This window comes from Dioscorea cayenensis, chromosome 3, assembly GCF_009730915.1.
Source record: "Dioscorea cayenensis subsp. rotundata cultivar TDr96_F1 chromosome 3, TDr96_F1_v2_PseudoChromosome.rev07_lg8_w22 25.fasta, whole genome shotgun sequence".
NCBI lineage: Eukaryota > Viridiplantae > Streptophyta > Magnoliopsida > Dioscoreales > Dioscoreaceae > Dioscorea > Dioscorea cayenensis.
Window position 1 is genome coordinate 4,668,785 of NC_052473.1, and position 25,571 is coordinate 4,694,355.

General features: G+C 31.7%; 1 protein-coding gene across 1 annotated transcript; it reads right to left on the reverse strand.

Moving 5' to 3' along the window:
- Nucleotides 1-14,556: 14,556 nt before the first annotated feature.
- On the reverse strand, nucleotides 14,557-23,761 carry LOC120249718. Its single transcript, XM_039258333.1, has 9 exons — nucleotides 23,395-23,761; nucleotides 23,279-23,310; nucleotides 23,132-23,172; nucleotides 17,204-17,265; nucleotides 16,502-16,880; nucleotides 16,276-16,393; nucleotides 15,897-16,184; nucleotides 15,714-15,815; nucleotides 14,557-14,607 (listed from the first exon to the last, which is right to left on the reverse strand). The coding sequence occupies exons 5-9, from the start codon at nucleotides 16,726-16,728 to the stop codon at nucleotides 14,557-14,559; spliced, it is 786 nt and encodes a 261-aa protein (XP_039114267.1). The 5' UTR covers nucleotides 16,729-16,880; nucleotides 17,204-17,265; nucleotides 23,132-23,172; nucleotides 23,279-23,310; nucleotides 23,395-23,761.
- Nucleotides 23,762-25,571: the final 1,810 nt, after the last annotated feature.

Genomic DNA, 25,571 nt, shown 5'->3' on the forward strand with positions numbered 1-25,571 from the left:
CGTATATTCCTCGTGGTTTCTGACTCAATGGAATATCTTCCAATTCACTTACCATATGAAGGCAAAGATAGCAGGGACGTTGCAATATCGCTGGTATGTACCCATTTGAGGAGGTAAGAAACTTTAATATAGTATTCAGCCTATATGATTTTGTATGATGTCTATTTTTGAATTTGATATAACTATTCTTATTTTATAATTTAGGTTCTTACGCCATTTAAAAGAAGAAAAGTAACTAACAAAAACAAGGTTGAAGGTTCAATTTGTAGTGCGCTTTCCTCTAGTTAAGAAGCATCCACTTTTTGTTCTATATTACTTTGAGCCCCATGTGAACACAAAGTTAAGAAAAGTACCTCATAATGATGATGGAAGAGAGGTTGAAACATCTGAAGGTCTTTTATAAATAACTAGTTTTCCTGGTCGACCATATAGGCCAGCAAAATCAAGGCGTTTGACTGATAAAGAATACCATCAAGCTCAAACTTATGTCTTACTAAATTGTGATGAGGTTCAACAATATGTCAAGTATACTTCTCTACTTCAATTTAATTAAAAAAAAACTTTTAGTTTCTTTTTTTTAACACAAATCGGTTCGTCTTTGAAGGATATTTGTGGAAGAGATGGTGGGAAATACACCTAATATAACTGATGCACAAGTTGATGGTAAATTGGAAAATGAATTTGCTAACTGGTTTAAGATTTACGTAAGTCTTAACCTTTATATATTCTTCTTATTTATCAATCTTATTATATTGATTTCTTGTCTATTAATATTAATAGTGCATCTTATTATGTAGGCATGGGATCCTAATAATAATGTGACCAATCAAATGATGAAGGATCTCGCAACTGGGCCTTTAAAAGTTGTGATGACTTATCCATTGTATTTCATCAAAGGGTATAAATTCCACACAACTGAGCATGGTGCGAGAAGAATGACAATAAATAGTTGAGTTTGTGTAAAGGGTTCCAATTACAGTGCAACATCATATGATTATTATGGTCTTTTGAGGGAGATTATACAATTAGAGTATCCTGCACTCATAATAAAAAGGACTACATTGTTCAAGTGTGATTGGTTTGATCCAACTCTAAATGTTGGGATGAAGATGCATAAGGATTACAATCTTGTGGATAGCAATCACCAAAGAAGGTTTAACAAGGATGAACCCTTCATTTTATCTACACAAGTGATGCAAGTATATTACATATTATCCAAGCATGAAACGTGACAAGGATAATTGGTCGGCTGTATGCAAAATTAAGCCAAGACAAATTATTGATGCTCCACTAGCAAATTTGGCATTCCAAGAAGATGAAATCCAAGAGCACTCCATTGACAATATCGATGATATACCGAGACCTCTAAGTGATTCAAATGGAGGTTCCATGGAGGTTGATAATAGCCATGATGATATATTAGAAGATGAAATTGAAACAGATTATGAAACTGAAGATAAATCAGAAAATGATGAAGATGAATACAATTCCGATAATAATGAGTTGTAATCATTAGTTTTTATATTATATTGGTGAACAAATGCAATACATTTTATATATTGTAGTAGTTGATTTGCAATTTTTTCGAAGTTATGATTATTGTGCATTGTTAGTTTTTTTTTTTGCTAAGTTATATTTCTTTTTTCAAAAGACATTGTTTTAGTTTATTTATATCATGTATTATTTACATATGCTAACTTATTTTCTTATCAACTAATTATATTTTTATAATTTTATAGATATGGCTAGAGGTAAAGAAAGGACTAGATTAAGAGGTGGAAGGAGTGGAGACCGCACTTCTCATGCTCATTCAAACATTGAAGGATCAAGCAATGCTGATAGTATACCATTTTCAGATGCCAATATTCCAAGTGTTGAGGAAAGAGTGAATGGTATTGGATCTCAACAATCCAATCAAAATGTTGTAGTTGTTAGTGATACTCAAGCAAATTATGGTAGCACACAAGATGCTTCAACCATTGTTGGGAGATTACGTATCACAGTTGTGAATGGATTGTAAATATTCACAATTTCACAATCATATTATTTGTTATGTGCACAATTTATTGCTTATTTTTTACTTAAACTATTGTAGGTTAGAGCCATCTAGCAAATGTGCAAGGATAATCACAAAAACGTTTAAAGAAAAAGTTGACTTTGAAGAATACACATGGAAGACAGTGTCACAACCTATAATAGACTTTTATTTTGAAGAATTTTGGGCATTATTCATTATCATTTCTAATTTATTTATTTGTTTGTTTTATTTTTACTTGTTTTGGACATTGAAATATTTTTTATCTTATGTAGAAGCACTTTATTTGGGATTCCTCATTAGAAGCTTGGGTTTTGAAAGCCTCACAGCGATATAGTAATTTTTTTAGAGATATAAGGGATGCAACAACAAAGCCGGAGTATCTAAGTGAGGAGGAGTACAAGCATTGGAAAAGCTCATTCGGGATAAACCTACATTCTCGGAAGAAACAAGAGATAAATTCTAAAAATCGGCGTAGTATTCTTTGAGCCATCATGCCATAAAGGAGGGTCAATATCTAATGTTGAGCATGGGAAGAATCTTGTAAAGTATAAATATAAGATTTTTAAAATGTATGGAAATGTATTTATTTTATTTTTATTTTGCAAATTCATGTATTACATGTTGCTAAGAAATTTTAATATTTCTTATTGCTATAGAGAATCTACATTGGGTGAAAAAGCCATCGCACATGAGCTTTTTGCATACTCATACAAAAACATGATGAGAAACTTTTGTAGATCTCAAGTCAAAGACAATCAATGTAAGCATTTCTAAGATCAATGACATTTTTGAAAATGCAAGTTGTTAATCTTTTTAAAATTTGTGTATTATTAATATTTGTTTTCAATGTAGGATAGAGATGGTCGATCTTTGAAACAGTATGCAATTTCTACAGAATCGTGCATCAACAAACTCGGGATCTACTCAGGGTAGATGAATTAGCCCTTTATATTGAAGTTGTTGGTGGAGAGAAGAAAAGAAGAGACTATGGTCTTGGTTCTCAAGCATCTTCCTATCATGGATGCTCTAATTTAATTGTCAATAACTCAACTGCAACATCTACTATACAAAATAATGAAGATTTACAAAATGAATTAGCATCTGTTCGTAATCAACTACAAACCCTAGAAGAGCGGCATCAACAAGAGTGTCAAGAAACTCAACAAGAGCTTCAACAAACTCGACAATAGGTGGTTGAAAAAAGGAGGATGCTACAATTACTTATATCTCAAAATCAAGCACCTTCTCAAATAAATCAATCAGGTCATAATGAAGATATTGATCCTACTCCACCAAATTAGTAGTTAATGTTCTTATCTTGTGCCATATTTCTCATATTTATTGCTTGTTTATGATACTTTTGAGTTTTAGTACTTGCCACTTATATTAGCTATATGTGTTTGCACTTATTTTGAATATGAATTGTGTTGTTTTTGAATGTCTTTGACAATGTTTAATATAATCTTTCATACTTGGTTATGATAGATTGCAATGGTTATTTTTAGCATATTATAGTAAAATTTACTAATTATTCTAAATGAATGATTTAATATAGGTTTTTGTATTATAATTTATAATATAATTTAAAATAAATAATTAAAAATTTGTTTTATATTAGCAAGGGATTACCAAGGGAATAATTTTTTTCAAACTTTATTACCTACGGATTAACCAGGAAATAATCCCTATGTATATTTAGCAAGGATTACCAAGGGTATGATTCATTACTGCTACTTCCAAATACTAACGAATTATCTAGGAGCATAATCCCTAGTAAATATTACCCAGGGATGACCCAGGAACTAAAATTTCAATATTTTGAAAATTTAGCAACGGATTGCCTATGAAAAATCCCTTACTAATATTACCTAGGGATTTCCCAGGAAAAGTTTTAAAGCAAATTCCTTGTCTATGACGAATCAGTTAACATAAATCACCCAGAGATTTCCAAATATTTCGAAGCAAATTGCTTGTTTTGATGAATTGATTAATATTAATTACCTAGAGAATTTATTATTTACCCACATAATAATTTGTTGCTATTTAGCAAGGGATTGTAAAATCCCTAGGTAAATTATTAATTACCCACGAGGTTTTTACCTAGGGATGTTAATCCCTGGAAAATCCCTCGCTAATGAATATTACCTAGGGATTTTACAATTTTAGGTAGGGAATTGTCCCAAGCTAATTGATGTTTTTCTTGTGGTGCCCTTCCAATCCCTTAGAAGCAAATATAATTTGCAATCAATGGTGGATGTGTTAGTGCAAGACGCAACGCATGATTAATTGTCAATATTTTGGGACCCAAAATATCATCCAAAGTTATAACCCCTTCCATAATATTGTAATTCAAATTGAGATACTGATGTCAACTTGAGAAATTCGTCTATCCTTGCGACAATCTGATTAAGAGAATCTTGTAATAGATTTGCCTTTTTGTTTTTTTGTTTTTTTTGTTTTTTGCATAACTATTTTCTTTGTTTTAAATTCTGTAGTTGTAGGGGCATGTCTCAAATCATGTTCAAATTGTTATTAAAGCTGTTTAGAGGCCACGGAGCTCAGACCTTGTTTAGAAGTCACTTTCAATCATTTAGGAAAACATTGGTGTAATTTACATCGTCTTCATCATTACGATTCTTATTTGGTAGATCTTGCTTATGATGCAAGGCCACCAACATCTTTAAAGCATACCTCCATCAAATATAGAAGACCAGAACCTCATTTTCTACTTCAAGTATTGACCCTCCCAACAGTGGCGGAACTAGGAGCACGATGAAGGGGGTGCTTAACTCAATGAACTAAAAACAAATTTTGAAGGTTCTCTATAAAAAAAACTTTGATATATATATATTGGTCAAATGACATGTCATTTCTGTTCAATTAATCCAATTTAAAAAAATAAAATAAGGGTTATAGACACAGTTATAATTTTTTTTAAATCGGCAAAATAAAAGCACCCTCTTGACCACAATTATACCATTAATTTTTTTTCCACAACTTTGTTTAAATGTAGACAGTTAAAATCTGTAATTATCAGATATTATGACAGTCAAATTTATAACAATAAAAATTATAATTCCAAAGTCATATTTACAATAATCAAATCTGTAATGGTAAAAACCACAACCGTTTAATATGCAACTTTCAAAAATTATGATGATCAAATTTGTACCTTGCAACAGTCAAAAATTGCAACGATCGAATCTGTAATGCTAAAACATCACAACCTGTAAATTTGCAATTACTAGCAATTATGATATTTAAACTTGCAACAGTCAAAAATTATAATGGTCAAGTATGCTATGGTGAAAAATTATGACTATTAAATCTGTAACTGTCAGTAATTATGTTTATCAATTATAAGGACTTTAGTATAAATATCCTATTAAAAAACTGATTATAAAATTAAAAAAAAAAATAAAAAATGTTTACAAGTACCATCCAAACATGAGTTTACCGTACTTCAATGAGTTAATTAAAAAAAAAGTACCATGCATTGGTACTATTTAAGCATTTTGATAATCATAAATGAAACGGCATAATTTGGTATTTATTTTAAAAGAATAAAATATTTTAAAAAAGCCATATATATAATTAAATGAAGCAGTAAATCGATAAAAAGAAGGGATTTGTAAGATTTTCTTAAGTAATTATTTATTATTTATGTATCTGGGTCCATTGTGTTTTTTCCTTGCATTTATTATTAAGAGGCAATAATTTAGCGACAATGTCAGTACTTTATTTAAAAGAATGAGTCCAAATGAGATATAATTAATAGCGTCAGAGAAATATTGTATCTTTGTGTTTAATCTTCAGAGTATTCTAATTTTCTCTCTATATTTAAAACAAGACAAGATGTTCTTGCATGCCCATTTTATCAAATAACCTAATTTTTTAACATAGATTTATTAAAATTATGAATAATCTCAATGTATATTCGCTCAATTTTCCACATAAAACTTAATTATTATAATTTAAATATATTTTTTTAATTTTTTTATAATGTGAACAATGATTGTCTTATTAAAAGACTATCGAAAATATTTTATTATTTATCTAAAAATTCTTTAATCCAATCAGATATTGATAGAGAGATAAAAATTACTATATATATATATATATGTTTAGAAAATTTTTTAAAAATCAAATTAAACTAATGAAATTATGAAACACCATTATTATACAACATTCCGGCACGCAAAAAGATTCATTAGACATATTTAAAACACAAATAATAACTTGGCATGGATGCTGCTCTAGTTTTAATACTGTTCAAAATCTATAATTCACTACAGTTGTGAATGGTGGGCCCGACCCGACAATTTACCAGTTTTCGGCAATAAAATTAATAAATAAATAAACATTACAGTACATTAATCAACAAATCATGGACGTGCCAGTCCATGATCCAAGATGTTGTCTACTGGACCAATTTAAATCATTATCCTTTTTTTTTTTCTTCCTTGCATTTCTAAATTAAATGTATTATTTTTCTCGTTTATAACGAATTGAACGATTCCCCCTTTCTCTCGCCTTTATATTTATTTGTGTAATTCTTTAAAATATATAGTTTGGTCATTATCATGTAATCTCTCTTTACTTCCTTTTATTTGAATGTAAGTGGTTTAGCTTTTTATTTATTTATTTATTTATTTATTGTTGCCTTCTTCGTATTTTACATATTTTAAGAAAATTTAAATATCCAAAACAGTTAGTCAGGGCTTTTTTTTTTAAAAAAAAAATTACATTTTTTTAAAACAATTACTTAAATAAGTATTTTTTAAATTATTTACATTACATGGCACTTGTATGATATTTTTACATTGTTTTTTCAAATTTTCTTTTTAATTTTATAATATTTTTATATAATATTTTAGGTTTAATTGTCGTACAGGTCCCTGTAATTATGTACTTTTGGCCTTTTTAGTCCCTGCAATATTTTTCGGTACAACTCAATCCTCTTATTTGATCGATTTGGGTCTTTTCAGTCAGAGGCGCAGATGGCGTTAAATCAACCATTTTTTTTGTACCGACGTGGCTTTTTTTATTACAAAATAAGGTGTAAAAATGCTGACTAGGTGATAAGGTGGCAATTGGATTCGGATCCTAAACCGGATCCGAATTGCAAAAAGGGGAATTTGTTATCAAATCGGCTGAAGAACCCACACCTCCATCTCCCACTCTCGGCGCCGGTGGAGAACACTTGCCGTCCGTATGAAACCCTCCCTCCCCTGAACTCCGGTGAAGCCCACCCACCTCCAACCGGCCGACAGCCTCCACTCCAAGCCCTCGTTAGTGCAGCCAGGGTTTTGCACACCCTCAATCACTCCAAAGTGTCGTCGGTGCAGCAAGGGTTTTGCAAACCCCCCTTCATTCCAAGCCATCGTCGGTGCAGGGTCATGGATTTTTCTGCTTGATTTGTGTCCCGAGCGGCATCATCGCCTCCGATCCACTACTATTATCATCTGAATCGCTGCGTGGTCCGATGACTCAAAGTAGTCACTTTCATACCCACCAACTTTCCCAAACTCACTTTCTTGTGGTTCCTTGTTCGTAGCATAAGACTCTAAATTATCCCTTTCAGATGCAACTTCCTGTACTTTCTTTTTCAATTTGACATATTTGTTCACCTTCTTTATAGCTTCCTCTCTTTCTTCATCTTCATCTGAGTTGTTATTAAATAGTTGATCATCTACAATCCTCTCTTCATCATCTCCAGCTGAATCAGATCCATTCTCATTCTCCATATCATCATTCATGTTCAATTCCACATCACTTTCAGCTTCAGCCATTTCAGATTCAACCATTAAGCTTTCTGGTATAGTCTTGTTGTGTTTAACACTTGAAAATTCAACATAAAATGTCTGCTGTCCAGTGCCTCATTAAATGGTCAACTAACCCCATAATTCCCTCATCATCACTAATAACCTTCAATGACCCAGAAGCATCTATAAAGAACAAATTGACTGAATTTGTAATATCATGGCCTACTTCTTTTAAGTCTCCTAACAAATCCCAGTAACAAGTCTTTTCTGGATCAACAGTAACTTCATCAATAAGACCATTGACATATTTAATCTCCCCTTCCTTTAATAAAGTTCCTCCATGGTGATACTTAATAGTATATTCTTTCTCAGCAGCCATGCTAAACTAAACAACACATAAATGCAAACTAGTTATTAATTTTAAAAGAAACTAACTATACCACTACAACAAACTAATAAGGAACACAACACAAGAACTAGAACACATTCAATATTATGATGAAAAAAAAGTATTACACAACAGAACCATGAGATGCCACAAATCTGAACAACAAAAATAACCTGACACCAAAGTTATAAATATATATCATGGAGGTGGCCCACACATAGAAACAAGCCATCAATGAAGCTAATATATGCCTTTCTAAATCATCTAAATAAGATCAGTCACTTTCATTGTAGGGCCACAAAAAAAAAAACCTAACCTGCTATTGGTGGCACGCTTGCAAGTGAACACAAGCAACGGCTAAAATTCACTAAAAAGGGAGAAAAGAGTGCAAGACAGGGGCATTACCAGATTCTTTATGGCTATCTAGAGGGGTTTGCAAAACCCTGGCTATGTCGACGACGGCTTAGAGTTCAAGAGTGTTTACAAAACCCTGCCACACCTACGACAGCTTGGAATGAAAGAGGGTTTGCAAAACCTCCGCTGCACCGACGACGGCTTGGAATGAAGCAAACCCTGGATGCACCAACGACGGCTTGGAATGGAGGGGGGTTTGCAAAACCTCGGCTGCACCGACGACAGCTTGGAATGAAGCAAACCCTGGCTGCACCGACGACGGCTTGGAATGGAGGGGGGTTTGCAAAACCCTTGCTGCACCGACGATACTTTGGAGTTATTGAGGGTTTGCAAAACCCTGGCTGCACTAACGAGTGCTTGGAGTGGAGGCTGTCGGCCGGTTGGAGGTGGGTGGGCTTCATCGGAGTTCAGGGAAGGAAGGGTTTCATACGGACGACAAGTGTTCTCCACCGGCGCCGAGAGTGGGAGATGGAGGTGTGGGTTCTTCAGCCGATTTGATAACAAATTCCCCTTTTTGCAATTCGGATCCGGTTTAGGATCCGAATCCAATTGCCACCTTATCACCTAGTCAGCATTTTTACACCTTATTTTGTAATAAAAAAAAGCCACGTCGGTACAAAAGAAACAGTTGATTTAACGCCATCTGCGCCTCTGACTGAAAAGGCCCAAATCGATCAAATAAGAGGATTGAGTTGTACCGAAAAATATTGCAGGGACTAAAAAGGCCGAAAGTACATAATTACAGGGACCTGTACGGCAATTAAACCAATATTTTACCTTTAAATCTTTATAAATTTTTTAAATTTCACAATGGTTTTTTTATATAATATTTTACATTTAAGAGAATATAATTTTTTTTAATTTAAATTTTTTCTAACAACTGCTATTTAAATTTCACAATAGTTTATTTTATATAATATTTTACATTTAAATCTTTATAAATTTTTTTAATTTAAATTTTTTCTCACAACCACTATTTAAATTTCACGATGGTTTATTTTATATAATATTTTTCATTTAAGTACTTTTAATTTTTTTTAATTTAAATTTTTTCTCACAACCACATATCATATTGTAAATGGATGAAAATGATTACATATATTACAAAATATTACGGCAATCACATATTACGAAAGACTACTTGGACGTTGCAGATTTGACCACTCATTTAAATTTCGTGGTCATGGGTTGGTCGATCATAATTTTCATAATTTTTAGATTTGACTGTCCTAATTATTGCTGGTTGCAAATTTGACCGTGATGAATGTTTGTTTGTAAAAAAAAAAACCTATTGTGAATTTTAATTAGATGTCGTGGAAAAAATTTAAATTAAAAAAATTTATAAGGAATTAAATATAAAATATTATATAGAAAAACCATTGTGAAATTTAAATAGGGGTTGTGAGGAAAATTTTAATCTAAAAAAATTATTCTGGTTTAAATGTAAAATATTATATAAAAAAATTATTGTGAAATTTAAGTAGGGGTTATGAGAAAAAATTTAATTTAAAAAATTTATAAAGTTATAAATGTAAAATATTAAATAAAAAATATTATATAATTAAATAAAATTTGAAAAAAGACCCATGTGCAAAAAGTACCATGCAGAGTAATTTTAACACATTGCTAAATAATTTAAAAAATACTTCTTTAAGTAATTATTTTAAAAAATGTAGTATTTTAAAAAAGCCTCGTTTTGTTCTTTGAATATGTTTTTTTCACAGGAGGTTCTTTGTTGTATGTTTTGTAAAAATTGCTCCGTCCCCCTAAAAACCGTTAGATTTTCATTAGGAAATTGACGTGACAGTAAATGTTATTAAAAATAATATGAAATATGAAAAAAAATTATCAAAATATTAATAAAAAATATCAAAATATTTAAAATAAAATAATAATTTAAAAGGAATAATTTTTATTTTTATACTTATGATTATTTCTTTTATTAAATAATTTCTCCAATTATAAACAATGGTTATAAACTACAAATATATTTATGTTCTGATTTATATATCATAATTAAGCTTTGATATATATATATATATATAATATTTTATTTATCTTCTTAATTTTATAGCTATCCATTTTAGCATAGCTATGAGAGAATGGATAGCTATTAAATTAATAAGTTAAGTTAAATATTATATAAATATCAAAACTTAGTTATGATAAATAAATAGAACATAAATTATCTTGTGATGTATAAGTTATTATTGTATACTTGGAGAAATTATTTAATGAAATAAATAAATATAAATATAAATCTAAACATAAACATTTCTCCTTATAGATTGTCATTTACTAAATTACCATTTTATGTTAAATACTTTGAAATTTTAATAATATTGTAATAAAATTTGAGTTTTTGGAATTTTTAATGATATGCTATTTTATTTTTGAATTTTTTAATAAAAATTTATTTTTTTTTATAATATTTTTAGTATTATTTTAATAATATTTAAAGCCACATTAACTTTCCTAACAAAAAAAAACTTAACTGGAGTTGGAGGAGGGAGGGTCATTGTGATGAGAATAGAGTTACAGAGGAAATATTTTTGGTATTATATTTTTAAAAGATATATAACATTACATGGGACATGTGTCAGAATATGATAGGCTGAAACCAGTGTATTCCCTGGTTTCAGAAGTAGGGGAGATGAACTCTCTTAGTTTTACACAAACTAGTATGTATTATCTAGAAACATAATAGTTTTAAGAAAAAAATTATGTACAAAATTTTATTATTTGGCCTTGGAATTTTATAAACTGGGTTATACATAAACAAGGAAAAAAAATCGCTAATAATTCTTGTTTAGCTCCTTGGCTTTTTATAAATTAACATATGTAGTATAAGAAAAATATATATTTTTAAGGCAAATATTTGTTTAGCCCCTTGGTTTTTTACTCGTTCTGCAATAAAATATTTTGTCCCTCACAAAAAAATTCTAGCTTTATCCTTGCATTTATGAAAATTTATATGTAACATTTAAAATTAGTTAAGGGATTTAGATAATAAAATTATTTAATCTTAAAGAAACATATATATAGAGAGGATCAATCTTCTATGTACAAAATCTATAAATGTTGTTACAGACGGTTGAATTTCAGTCCAACGGTTTTGTACTACTACAAATACCATGGTCGGTCATTGTTCATTGCCCTGTTCATGTACCAGCAAATACTATGGAGGTTCCCAGATTACACTTTCTCACACACACATATATTTATATATATATATTAAAGATTTATTATACATTATACCTCTATTAAAAAAATACTTTGGGATAGAAAAGAACTATTATTTTATAAAAATTATTTATTCATTGATAATAAATAATTTATTAATTTTATTTATAAATAGATATTTATTAATTTAAAAAGAGTTTTTATATTTTAAATTACTAGGAAAATAAAGACGAAAAAGATATAAAGATCAAAACAACATGCAATGGATATTGAACACCTTTTTGATCTTAATGAAAATGATATGATTATGGAATCAATTACAGATGAAGAGATTATTGAAGTAAAATTAAAAAATTACATATTGCAACATAAGAAATATATACCGAGGATAATGTGTACTTTACAAAAAGAAATTAAAGATGAGATTTCATTTAGTTCACAACAAAAAATAAATAAATAATTTTAAATGCATATTTTAGAAAATAGTAAAATTTCAATATAGAAGTAGTTTATAAAAACTTCAATGTTATGAATTTCGTATGGTATTTTTTCTAGATATTCAATTAATTATTAATTTATATTTTTGTTAGGACCTAAAGAGTTTAATAAAAAAAATATTATCTTATGCATTTACTGAAATTATTAATTTAACATTTTGATCCGAGTGAGATGTTGGGAAAAAAATATTATTTAATTTAAATTATTAATTTATTGAATATTAATTTATCAAAGTTTTATGTAATATTATATATATACATATTAATAATATATGGATATGTCGTCTTGTACACATTAAATCTTCAATTATATTTTGAAAAAAAGTTGAACTTCACCTCACACTCAATAAGATTTAAAAGCACTAATATCTTAGATTTATTTTCCAAGATCAATATCTATCATTTTAATATATAAACAAAACTTTTTTTATTTGCCGATATTTGTTGTTTCCGTGTGATACGCTCTATATCAGAGTGAAGAAGACTTATTATATATATATATCCATTATCCAATAATTTACACAATATCTTGATAGTTCTCGAGTCCCTCACCATCCAAATCTTCATATCTTTATTCGACAGTGATCAACTCATTATCCATCCATCCATGGAGGTAGATAGTTCAATTCATGATTTCTCCAAAGCAAGAATACAAGTATGGAAACACATGCTTGTCCTCCCGGACTCGATGTGTCTCGGGATGGGCCGTCGAGCGCGGCTTGCCGTGACGCCATCCACTACCACGCCGGTCCCATGACACTCTCCGAGCTCGTCCAAGCACTACCCATTCCCACATCTCGAGCTCCATTTCTCCGGCGCATCATGTGCGTTCTCATAAACTCGGTTTCTTTTTCCAATAAAGGTGAAGCTCGAAGAAGCAACTTAAGCTAAGTTGAGTCGGAAATGAAGATGATGCCGATGTTGGGCTCAACTGTTAAGTGGTGTTAGTTTGGTTTAATTAAAATCCATTATGTTTGCATTTAGAGTCAGTCAAAGTAGTTAGTACACTACAAGAAAAACAGGAATTTGACACGGTAGAATTTGGCATGGTTTTTGGGTCTAAAAAAACAGATGACAAATTGATTTTGCACTGCTTTTTTTGGCACGAAATCTCAATCGTGCTTTATAGCATCGCGTGACAAATATAATTTGTCACTTAGATAGAAAAACCGTGACAAATTTTGTCACTGCTTTTTAGCACGCAACGATATATTTTTGAGCATACGGGTTGTTGGTGACGGTGTTTATTGTCATGGTTTTGGACACCGGATATTGCACAGATTGAATCTGTCACTGGTTTTTTAGATACGAGTATAGGTTGTGACGGTTTCTTGACACGATCGTATTTGTCACTGCAGTTTTTTAGCACGTAGTTTTTGTCACCGTTAGATTTGTCACCGGTTTTTAGCGACCGTTAAAGTTTTGTCACCCGATTTTTGGCATGGTTAGCTTTGTCATGGTTTTTGGCACGATTTTATGTGCCACAGAGTTTGTCATGGTTTTTGGAACGGTGTGGTTTGGCACGGTTTTACGTTATTTTGCATGGTTTTTTGTCACAAATGTTGTCACGGTTTTATTATTTACATAATTATCAACACATTTTTGGCACGGAATTTGGCAAAAAATTTGGCATAATTTTATTTATTTCATGAAAAATTAAAATTTATTTTTCTAAATAATGGTAGCTTCATTTGATATCACAACCTGCATTAATTTACCAAAATATGTTCTCTAACATTTGTAAAATAAACATAAATGTTATTACAATCATCTTAATCCCGTCCTACATCATCCAACAAAATACCACAAAATCGTAACCCTCTACATTATCCTAGTCCTGACCTACATCATTCTCGAAGTCGTCAAGAGAATTATCTGTAGACGGGGAAACCCGAACTCTTTTCAACATTGGAGAGTGCTCGTCAGCATGTGTTTGAGATTCTCCTGTTGGTGCTCGAGGAGCATGTGGTGTACGAGCAGTAGTAGGCATGCTTGAGAGGTCAATACCTTGTACCCAAGTGCGAGCAAGCAATGATGATTCAAATAACTCACGTCGAGCCAACTCAAAGATCGCCCTCAAGACGAGATCTAGCAAGCTCCTCCCCGTAACTCTTTAACTTTGTTGCGGAGTTGTTCAGTTGATTCTGAAGGCCCCGAGCGCGGCTTGTAATTGGATGAGGTCATTTGCCTAACAATGTTACCTTTTCCTACAACTCATTACGACTTCCAATAGCTATCTCATCCCATAATTCATCTTGATTGATAGAATCGTCATCTACGCCTTGACCGCATTTGTCTCACAATAGCTTTCTCAAATTGTTCCTCGCATTTCAAGTAAGCTTCCTTTCAAAAATGATTATATAAATATTATTCAAAAATCAAACAAAAATTTAAACTCAAAAATAGTCACATTAATATTTATGAATAATATATTAAAATACCCATTTTATTCAAACAACCTTCTTATTTGCCATCATACAAACTGGACAAATAGTTGATATGTATAATAAAAATGCAAATCTGTGGTTACATATCTATTATGTGAATGTGATACCATAAGTTTTAAATATAAAAGCAAGGAGAAATCTTATCCTTAATCCTATCATAAAATAAGTAAAAGTTAGGCCTATAACAACATGCAACTCTTATCAATACATCATGTTTAGCAGTTTCTCTTAAAAAGTGAATTGTTAAATGTGAAACAATTCAAATAAAATCATTTAAACCAATCAAACATAGCTTTTGTTTCAACAGGAAAGCACTAAATTGTAAATTGACAAATATAAAGCCCAAAGAAGAGCTTGTACAGTTAGAAAGGATTAGCACCAATGATTCAAGTCTTTTTATTGCAATAGATCAACTTTCAAACAATCACCAATCTCACTTTTCAAGCATACATCCAAAAGTTGAACTTATTGCCTTGGAACATGAAGGCTCATACAGACCCTAAGAACTAAAGAAGGTAAATCTCAAATATAAAGATATTGCAAACAAATCTCTAAACAGTCTTCATACTTGAAGTCACATAAAATTTGAGTTATATCCTGGTGGCTAATATTCATAGGACCTTAAATATAACAACAAAATACAGTTCAAATATTATCTCAACATGTGAAAGAAAATAAGATCTTTTCCCATCACATTCCTAACTAAATTCTTTGATAAAAAACATAAATCAATATAGATATGTATATCTACATCCATATAAGATTTAAGACAAGTCAAATATTTTGTTCTTAACAGCAAAAGCGCACTATTGTTTTACTTGTAAATTTCCTTAAGTGGTATAGCATGTTAACAATCATTAGCTTAATTGATTTTTTGAAAATATATCTCAATGAACCTTGCCACATTAAAATGTAATTTCTAAAATTTTCATCTTTTAGCTTCAATAATGTTGTATTATGAAAAAAATATATTATACGTACAACAATTTTTGTGGCACGCCCAGCCTCAAGTGTGCTATCTTTCTTTCCATGAGTCCGGATAAAACATTCTTTAGGTGTCGGCTCCCTACCCAATTCCTCCGCCTAAAAAATAACATAGTAAATAAATATTAAATAGTCAAATGTAACAATTATAATGGTATTTAAATGGATAAGGGACATTACCAGTCTAAGACGGTGCACAGCAGTACTGACAGATCCACCACGATAAATAACAGTGGAGGAGCTTCCAATTTCTGGCCTATTTTGTTTGTTCTTTTCACTTATTCTCTTAAACTCCTCTAACTCCCAATATCTCTGCAAACCCTCCCAAACTACAGGACCCATCCATGGAAATGGAGCCTTATACAATTTATGTGCAAGATATAGATTTTTTTTCAGCCATTCACTAGCTTCATGGCTGAAATGTCGTAACACTGACGACTCATGCTGTGGCTCCCATGTATAAATGCCCTTAAAAATATTAACAACGGTAATGTTTTATTATAATTAATATGTATGCTTAAAAGATATTGGACCACTTAATTAATTAAATGATACTTACCTTAAAAGCAGTGAATATCCTTTGCCTCACATCTTTGGGCACTTTCCCCCATCCAGTCCATGCCTCTTTATAGTGACCTTTCACCAATTCATCTATTGCTCTCTTAACTTCATAATCTCTAAATAAAAGAGTGATATAAAACAAATTTACTTAAAACTTAAAAATCCTTTATTAGATAAAGTATATACAAAATTGTAAAATTGTTATAACATGAAATGCAACCCACACAATTAAACTATCCAGGGTGATCAACCAAGGGGGTCCAGTGCTCTCAGACTCATTGGATGGCACTTCCATTGCCGGGGAGTAGTCATCAGATGCATGGATAGAAGTCTCTCCATGTGGAATTGGGGGAGGTTGCGCTACTGGTATAGCTGGTGAAGGTTGCGTTATTGGTGATGCGGGAGTCATTGTTGTTGTTGGTTGAATGCTTGGATGTATACAAGGAGGCATTCCCAAATCCGTCACAGTATTTGGTATTGATGCAGAGTTGTCACCGGATCTTTAATGAATATTCGAGGTGGATGGACCTCGGCCTGATGTGGAACACCCACCATGGCCCGATTTCGATCGGCCACCAGATCGACGTCCAGACTGACCCCGTCCTAAGAGATAAGCATAAACAAAAATATAAATGTACACACACACACACACACACACACACATATATATATATATATGATATCAAGGTATTGCTATTGGTGGATAAATTCAATGTAATTCAAACAAATTGTTATTTTACCAAGTTTCAAATTCATTCAATTCAAATTTAGCACAATGGTAGAAATCCAAGACTCTTCATTTTATATCCATACCATCTTACTTAAGGGAAAATAAATGTGTTTATTGGCATAATCATTATGTTAAAAAAATAAATTTGAAATCAATTTTCAGAAAAAGTAAGATTAAAATAAATGAAAATTCATACCCGATGTTGTCCTAGAATCTTGATAACGATCCATCACGCTTCAAGTGAAATAATCAACCCACCTACATTGAAACACAAATTAGAACATAAATGTTGAGGATTCTTATCCCATTAAAATCATGAATGAGATTCTCATGCCGAGATTACATTGCAAGTTTTTATTCAAAATAAAATAAAACCACAGTCTTGATAAAAATAAGAGGTTCATACTAAAAGGAAATACAAAAGAAGATTTTTCCAAAATAGTGCGTAGTTTGTTAAAAGTCATGTTCATCATCATCATCATCATCATCATCATCATCAACATCATCATCATCATCATCACCATCACCATAACCATCATCAACATCACCATCAATTTGTTCATTTTCTTCTTTTTCTGTTAGCTCGTTTTCTTTGTCTTCCTCGGTTTCACCTTCCGAAATGGGTTGTAGATCAGACAAGTCAACAATAAGTTGTATGCCTTGTGTGTCAACCAAAGGAGGAATTTCTTCCATAGTACTAACACAAGTTGTGCACTGGATTTCCTCCATTTGATATGCAGATGCATCTTTTTCTTGCCAACTTGTCTCAACCACTCCCCTAGCTTTTGTGGGACACACAACCAACCAATCAACTTTGTTTTTCTTCATGCTCGGGTATGCAACATAGTTCACTTGAGTGGCTTGTTGGGCCAACACAAATGGATCATACTTTTGATAGAACCTTTTACAATTAATATCAACCAACTTATATAGGGGATGAACCTTGGTGCCATTTAATGGGTCAAACCACGTACACTCAAAAAGTACTACATGATTCCATCTACTACCATGGTACTCAAGCTGCACTACATCTTCGAGTAAACCATAAAAATCACAAGATGAATCCTCCGAATTGCTTCCTCTTACACAAACACCACTATTCATGGTGGTCTTCTGCATTCCATGTGTGACAGTATGGAGGTTGTAGCCATTAATGAAATATCCAGACCATGTTGCTTTCTTTGATGGACCCCAAGCCAAACTCCGTAAGAGAGAATCTGTTACTTAATTAACTTCATTTTCCACCTAAATCCCAAAAAAATGTTAATGAAAATTTTCATTATTTCTTAGTACAATTTAAACATGTCTGCATCATTACTCACAAAATTTTTGAACCATTTTGCGAAATGCTTATCAACTGCCTTATCGATGGCATTAGATGTGTTCCCTTCCAAGTAGGTGACAAATATCCTAAGAATGTCCATTCAAACAAGAAATACTTATATATCAAAATTAGATCTTGAACATATACACATTATAAAATTATATTTCTCATTATTCAATAATAACTTACTTGTAATATGGATATACTTCTGGACAATTTCGTAACACATAAGTATAATTGAATATTGAGAAAGGTGGAAAAATTTCATTGCTACAACCCTCATCATTTCATCGTGGCCTCCTCCTTCTACACGATATGTGAGGCTCAAAGTAATGCTCTGCAAAAATGTTGATTGCTTGAGCAATATATGCTTGGCATATTGAACCCTCGATGTGTGCTTTATTCTTTAATGTTTTCTTTAATTCTTTGAGAAACCTACATGTATAAAAATAGTATACCTCTATATAAATTATGTAAAGAAGGAATTGAAGACATCAAAACTAGGAAATGGCGTGAATTACCTCTCAAAGGGGTACATCCATCTATATTGAACATGACCTCCAATTCTAACTTCATAGGGCAAATGAACAATGAGATGTTCCATGGAATCAAAAAAAGCTGGTGGAAATATTTTTTCCAAGTTACATAAAATCACTGCAACCTTTTCCTCTAACTCAATTATTTTATCAGTATCAACTGCAGTAGAACATATCGTGCGAAATAACAAACTTAATTCTGTCAGCGGATTCCAAACAAATGATGGCAATAATTCTCTAAAGGCAATCGGAATGAGCCTTTGCATAAAGACGTGGCAATCGTGACTCTTCATGCCAATCATTTTCAATTCATTCATGTCAACACACCTTCCAAGATTAGAAGCATAACCATCTAGAAACCTTAATTCTTGAATCCATCCACAAATGACCCTCTTCTGTTCTTTTGTCAAGGTATAAACTTCTTTAGGAATGGTTCGACTTAAAAAGTTTGAAGGAACTGCTATCTCTTTACGGTCACGAAGAATACCAACATCTTTTCTTGCATTAATATTATCCTTACTCTTCCCTTTCACATCCATAATTTTGAAAAACACATTGTCGAAGACATTTTTTTCTATATGCATCACATCGAGATTATGTCGGATCAGATTATTTTTCCAATAGTGTAGATCCCAAAAAATACTTTTTTTTGTCCACTTATGTGTTGCTCCATACCCTGGAGGTGTGTTAACCGAGTCTTCCATTGTTGTTGGAAATAGCATAACTTGATTAAAAATTTCCTCACCTGATGTATTTTTTTCCAATCGACCACGTATGAAAGATTTCTTATCCTTGTGGTATGCATGTTTTCGTGGTAAGAACATCCGATGACAATCAAAATAACTTGTCTTCCTACCATGTAGATGGAAAGCATTCGACTTCTCCATACAAATTGGACATCCCAAAACCCCGGCAGTACTCCAACCAGATAGCATCCCATATGCAGGAAAATCATTAATTGCCCACAAAAAGTGCAGACTTTTCATGAGAAAATATTCACTTCTTGAAACATCGTAAGTCATTTCACCAAATTCCCACAAATTATTCAACTCCTCAATTAAAGGTTGCAAAAAAATACATCTATGTTCTTTTTGGATTCTTAGGCCCCGGACAAATTAGTGATAAGAACATTTAAGGTCTTTTTCATGCACATTCCCGGTGGAAGGTTGTAAGGGGTCACAACTCATCGCCAACAAGAATATGTTCTCCCGAAAGCTGCCCATGCGGTGCAAAAACCATCAAAGACACAAACCCAAACGAACATTACGAGGTTCTTTGGTGAAATTGGGATAAATTCCATCAAAAATATTTCCATGCTTCACCATCGATGGATGATGCATTACTCCCTCGCTTTCTTTTCATGAGTAGCATGCCAAGTCATGTGCGTTCTCAGTAGCACTAGAAGCATATAACCTCCGCAATCTTGGAGTTAATGGTAAATATCTTAATATTGCTTACGCAATCTTTTTATGCCTGCCATTATCAGGTAGCTTGTGTCGACCCTTTATCTGTTTATACCTCGGCTCATTGTAGAACTTGCATGAAATGTGCATGTCATCATGTTTCCAATATAACATACAACCATTTTTGCAAGCATCAATTTTAACCACGGGCAGCCCCAATTCATTCATGGTTTTTCTGTGATGGTAATAATCTGTTGGCATTGTATTATCTGAAGGAAGAACCTCTCTAATTGCAGTAATCATAGTATTAAAATCAGCCTCAGACATATTGGCATCAGACTTGATAGATAACATTCTAGCAACAAAAGATAATTGAGAGTGATTCTCACAACCTTCATACAAAGGTTGATCAGCAACTTTTAACACATAAAAAAATCTATCAGATAATTGACTTCTCTCACCACCCTGAAAATTGGAAATTGGCTCATCTAATGCTGGTTGTACTCTTGGACCTGCTTCATTGTTACAATGAGATCGATCCAGTGGCGGAACATAAGAACGAATGCAATCATATACCATCCTTTGATCCCAAGTCATCTGCCCATAGTCACCCCAATGTGTCACTTGTTCCACAATACGATCCTGAACATCATTTTGCTCATCACTAGTTGGGAACAATTCTTCTCCATGACAAGTCCAATTCCAATAACATTGTTTAAACCCACGACGATATAAATGTGTAACAACATCATTTGGGTGAACAAATTGTGTATTTTTGCACTTAAAACAAGGACACCTAATATTTTCTCCATTCTTATATGAGTCATCTTGATTAATTGCGAACTGGATAAACTCATCCACCCCGGCAATAAATTCGTCAATTAATCCTTTTCGCCCAGGTAGATTTCGATTATACATCCACTGTCTTGACAACATTTTTGTCCTACAACCACTATTTGTAATTAAGTATTATGCACCATTTGAAAAGCATGTAAAACAGTAGACAATATATACATGCATGAATAAATATTACCTATAAGAAAGAGATCATTTTGTTTACTTATTCATGCATGTAGTAATCAAAATAACTACATCAACATCTACAATTAACATGAATTAATCACATTTAATATAGATGTGGTTATTCTATTTAAATGAACAAAGTAATCATAAACCTATTAAAAAAAGATGAATGATCCATGTAAGAAAATAATCATAAACAATATAAATGTGGTTATTCTATATCCATATAAAGAATAAACATGTGAGTTATGGAATCTATATATATAATGTATATGCATTATAGTTAGGAAGTTGGTATTGTGCTTACAAACTCTCACTATGAGTTGGTTTTATTAATTCATGGAAGACCAAAATTAAGCTCCATATCATATGTGTATTTTTAAATAGTTGAAACATGGAAAAAAAGTCATGCATATACCAAACATGGAAAAAAAGTCATGCATATACCAAATAATCTAGTTTGGTCAACATTTGATTCAATCAACTTGAACAAAACTTAAGTTAAAAACATGAACAATAGAAGCATCAATGGATTCTCAACCATGTCTATAATCTCTATATAATTACTATTAAAAATCAATGATTTTTGTATAAATTGACAACATTATAATTTTACCCAAAATAATTTAATAAAACTCATGTGACGATATATTTATTATCTCTATTGCAATAGTTTTGTTTTTTTCAAGGTAGATAAATCACATTGCGTACAATTTTATTAAACTTAAGATTAGATTTAAACAAATGATCTCCATTTGGGTGAATTCACTATGTTAGTTTATGGGTTATATGCTTAGTTCATATTTTTTTTAAAAAAAATAAATAAACAAATAAATTTAAGAGCAAACACATAGCTACGCACTTGAGAAAAGAAGGGTCTATATATATTTGCTAGAAAAACATACAAGAGACATGTCTTGATTTGTGGGAGACAAAATGACAAGACAAATGGAAATGCGTGCACACCACTTAATTTCTTTGTAAGGTCATGTAGATAGATCAAAACTCAATAAACTTGATTGTTGTTCTCTTGATTTGCCAAGTTAAGTTCAACCAGGTCCATGCATCTAATAATACAAGTGCAAAACATATGATTGGTTGGACTTGCTCTACGTTCATCTTCATATTTCAAGCTGTATATTGCGATCACATTTCTTCTAGGTTAATAAATTGTATACAAATGGTCCCAGAAGATCAAACTTTTAAAATTACTCTCAAGTTAGGACGAATTCAGGGAGGAGAGGAGATTCCATTGTCATCAGCAGGCTAGCCACATCTCTAATGTAAATCTAACTGTTGGAGGCTGTTGGGATAATTAGTAGGAAAACTCATAATCGCATTGAAATAGCCACCCTCACTACAACATTGTCATCATGGAAACAATATTCAGAGAATACAATAACACAGAACAAGAGGACTATAACAACAACCTAAGGAACATAAGCATTCTAGTTCACCAACTGAGAACCAAGAGTTGATTCCTAGCAAGGATCAGTATGATTTGAAGCCCTTATTAGTTGGGAGAGAGCAAAATCACATGGCTTATACTTGGTCAATTCCAATTTAAAGAACTTGTAGCAACACTATATAAGATATGTTATCTTTTCATCAAAGTTCTACTCTAGAGCAACAGCTAACTCCTTTCAAAATTCAATCCAAAAGATCCTAGATAAACTCCAAAGCAAAGAACTCTTCATCAACATGAAGAGTAAAATCAGGAAATAATGCACATTTAACAGCTAACTGTAACAATTAATATCTAGATGAATCCAAATTTCGAAAAGCAAAGCATTTTGAAAAAAAAATGAAGTGCGAGATCACGAAACAATGGACATTACCTAATCATAATACAAGCAGAAGCTGCAGAACCCGAAGGTGACTGCATCCACAAACAACATAGGAGATGTTATCTTTTCATTGAAGTTCTACTCTGGTACGACGGCTAAATACTCTCTCAATCAACATCCATAATCAATCCACATTACCTGGCCATAGTACACAAAGGGCCCAAAGGTGGCTGCAAATACAACAGCAACCACAACGCCCATGGTCAGCAACCTCCAGAGTAAAATAAGGAATAACATATTGATGACAACCAAACCTTAGAATGAATAGAAACTACTGACTGCCAATATTGGGGAGCCATTATCATCATATGCAAAATCCACCATTGATCTAGATGCTAAACTACTGACGATGGCAAGGTTCCGGCAGGTCCAGCGGACGTTAAACTCGAGGTTCTCCCTGCCGGAACCGGTCTAGAGAAAAGCCTTACTAATTCACGGACGATGCCCTTGTAGACGAGGCGTTTCGTGCGACTTAGTCAAGGACGCCGGGGGTGATGAAGAGTTCGCAAAAGGTGAGTTAGGGCTATAGCCGAAACCGGTGTCATCGGAGGAGGATGGTGAGGATGTGTAGATGGTTTGCGGCAGAGGGTGGTGGGTATGGGGACCAGATCTTGGGGTTAGGGTTTGGGGTGAAGATGGAGGAGAGGATAGGTTTTTGTTTAATGAGGACTCTTCGATTACACTGATGTTGGTTGTGGACCGTCGGATCTTGATGCCAATCCATCAATCAATTATTATTCCATCTACCCGGTTTATTATTTATTTATTTTTGAACTAACAATATCTATATTTTAATATTTCAAGATTAATATAAACTGGGAAAGGAAGACGTTGTTAAGAAAATTAGCAAGGAAATTAGAGATTATTAATTTATTATGCTTATGGAAATGTAAATTTTGACATGTTTCTTAGCCGAATGAAATTACTGAATGTTATTATTAATAATAAAAAAAATAAAACATATAAAAATAATTTAAAATTAAAGATCTATTTATATGTGTATGTGTATTAAATCAAGAGAACAAAATGTACCAAACAAGCTTGAGGTAATTGCCAAAATTAAAATATAATTTGATTGGATCGGATGTTCCCTGTCTCAACCCCATATTTGTTGAGCTTATTCCAAATCCATGTGCATCCCTAACATATATTGTTGCATCTCATAACAATAATATGATATCATTTCACACTTATTGTTTTTTTTTCCATATTTTTTCTTTTATTTTGATGATAAAGCTAGAGCATTCAAATCTTATGTGGCTGATGGATCATATTTATTTATTTGATTTTATGATTATTTGTAAAAAAAATGAATATTTTTTTAATTTTTTTAATTTTTTTAATTTTTTTAACTTGAATTTTTATAAATATATTATAATAAACAAAATTGTTAATAACTACAATTATTGTTTTCAGTAAACACACAACTCTATTCCAATATCAAAAATTGGAATACCTCAAATTAAACAAAAACACTGAATTAAACAAAAAAGGAAAATACATCAAATTTAGGGTTCCAAAATGATGAAGAAGAGATAAAATGATCGGGAGATGAAACAAAGACAAAAAAAAAAAATGCATATATACATATATATATACACACATATCTTTTAAAGAAAACCTTAAAAACCCTTAAAAAAAATATTTTTTTTTAAAAAAAGTAAGGGAGAGAGAGACGGAGAGTTGTGGCCCAATCATCATGCAACAAATGGCAATTGGATAAGAGGCATGCACTATTAATTTTGTATATATGTTTTACTTAAAAAAAATCTGGCTTGATTCTAGTGAGGAGGCATGATAAATTGATTTTTCCTTTCCAAACTTTTTAGTTCATGATTTTTCTAAGTTTTTTTTAAATATAATTACTTAAATATCCTTTTATTCTCATTAAAAAATTTTATTAAGCCAAATATTTCACTAAAAATTAAAATATATTATAACAATAATAACTATTTCACCATAATTAATATAATATAAAGATATATAGATATATATATAGCAATAATTTCAAATTTTTTATTAATATATTTTTTATTTATATTTATTTACTATTAAGTTAATCACAATATTTGTGCATGTACACCATCTACCATAATTTTTTAATAAAAAAATAAAAATTGTAGAAATGAATTTGTCAAAGCATATCCAAAACCGTGACAATAACCGTGACAAATACTCTTATTTGTCACGGTTTTTGGCACAGATTAGGGCAGACCGTGCCAAATTCCGTGCCAACTCAATTTTTTTCTCTAATTATTGTTTGACATATATATGAAAATTGGGATTTTATACCTTTCAATCCATGTTAATTTTATATTTTATTATTTATATTTAGTCAGTATTGAGTTAGTCATAATATTTGTGCATGTACACCATCTACAATAATTTTTATTACAAAAATAAAAAAATTGTATTAATGAATTTGTCAAAA

Bases quoted from the DNA above. Each gene is read 5' to 3' on its own strand.
- LOC120249718 (XM_039258333.1), bottom strand. From the start codon at position 16,728: ATGCCTCCTTGTATACATCCAAGCATTCAACCAACAACAACAATGACT. The intron at 16,185-16,275 runs GTAAGTATCATT...AATATTTTTAAG, and splicing joins GGATATTCACTGCTTTTAAG to GGCATTTATACATGGGAGCC. The intron at 15,816-15,896 runs GTAATGTCCCTT...GTTATTTTTTAG, and splicing joins CTGTGCACCGTCTTAGACTG to GCGGAGGAATTGGGTAGGGA.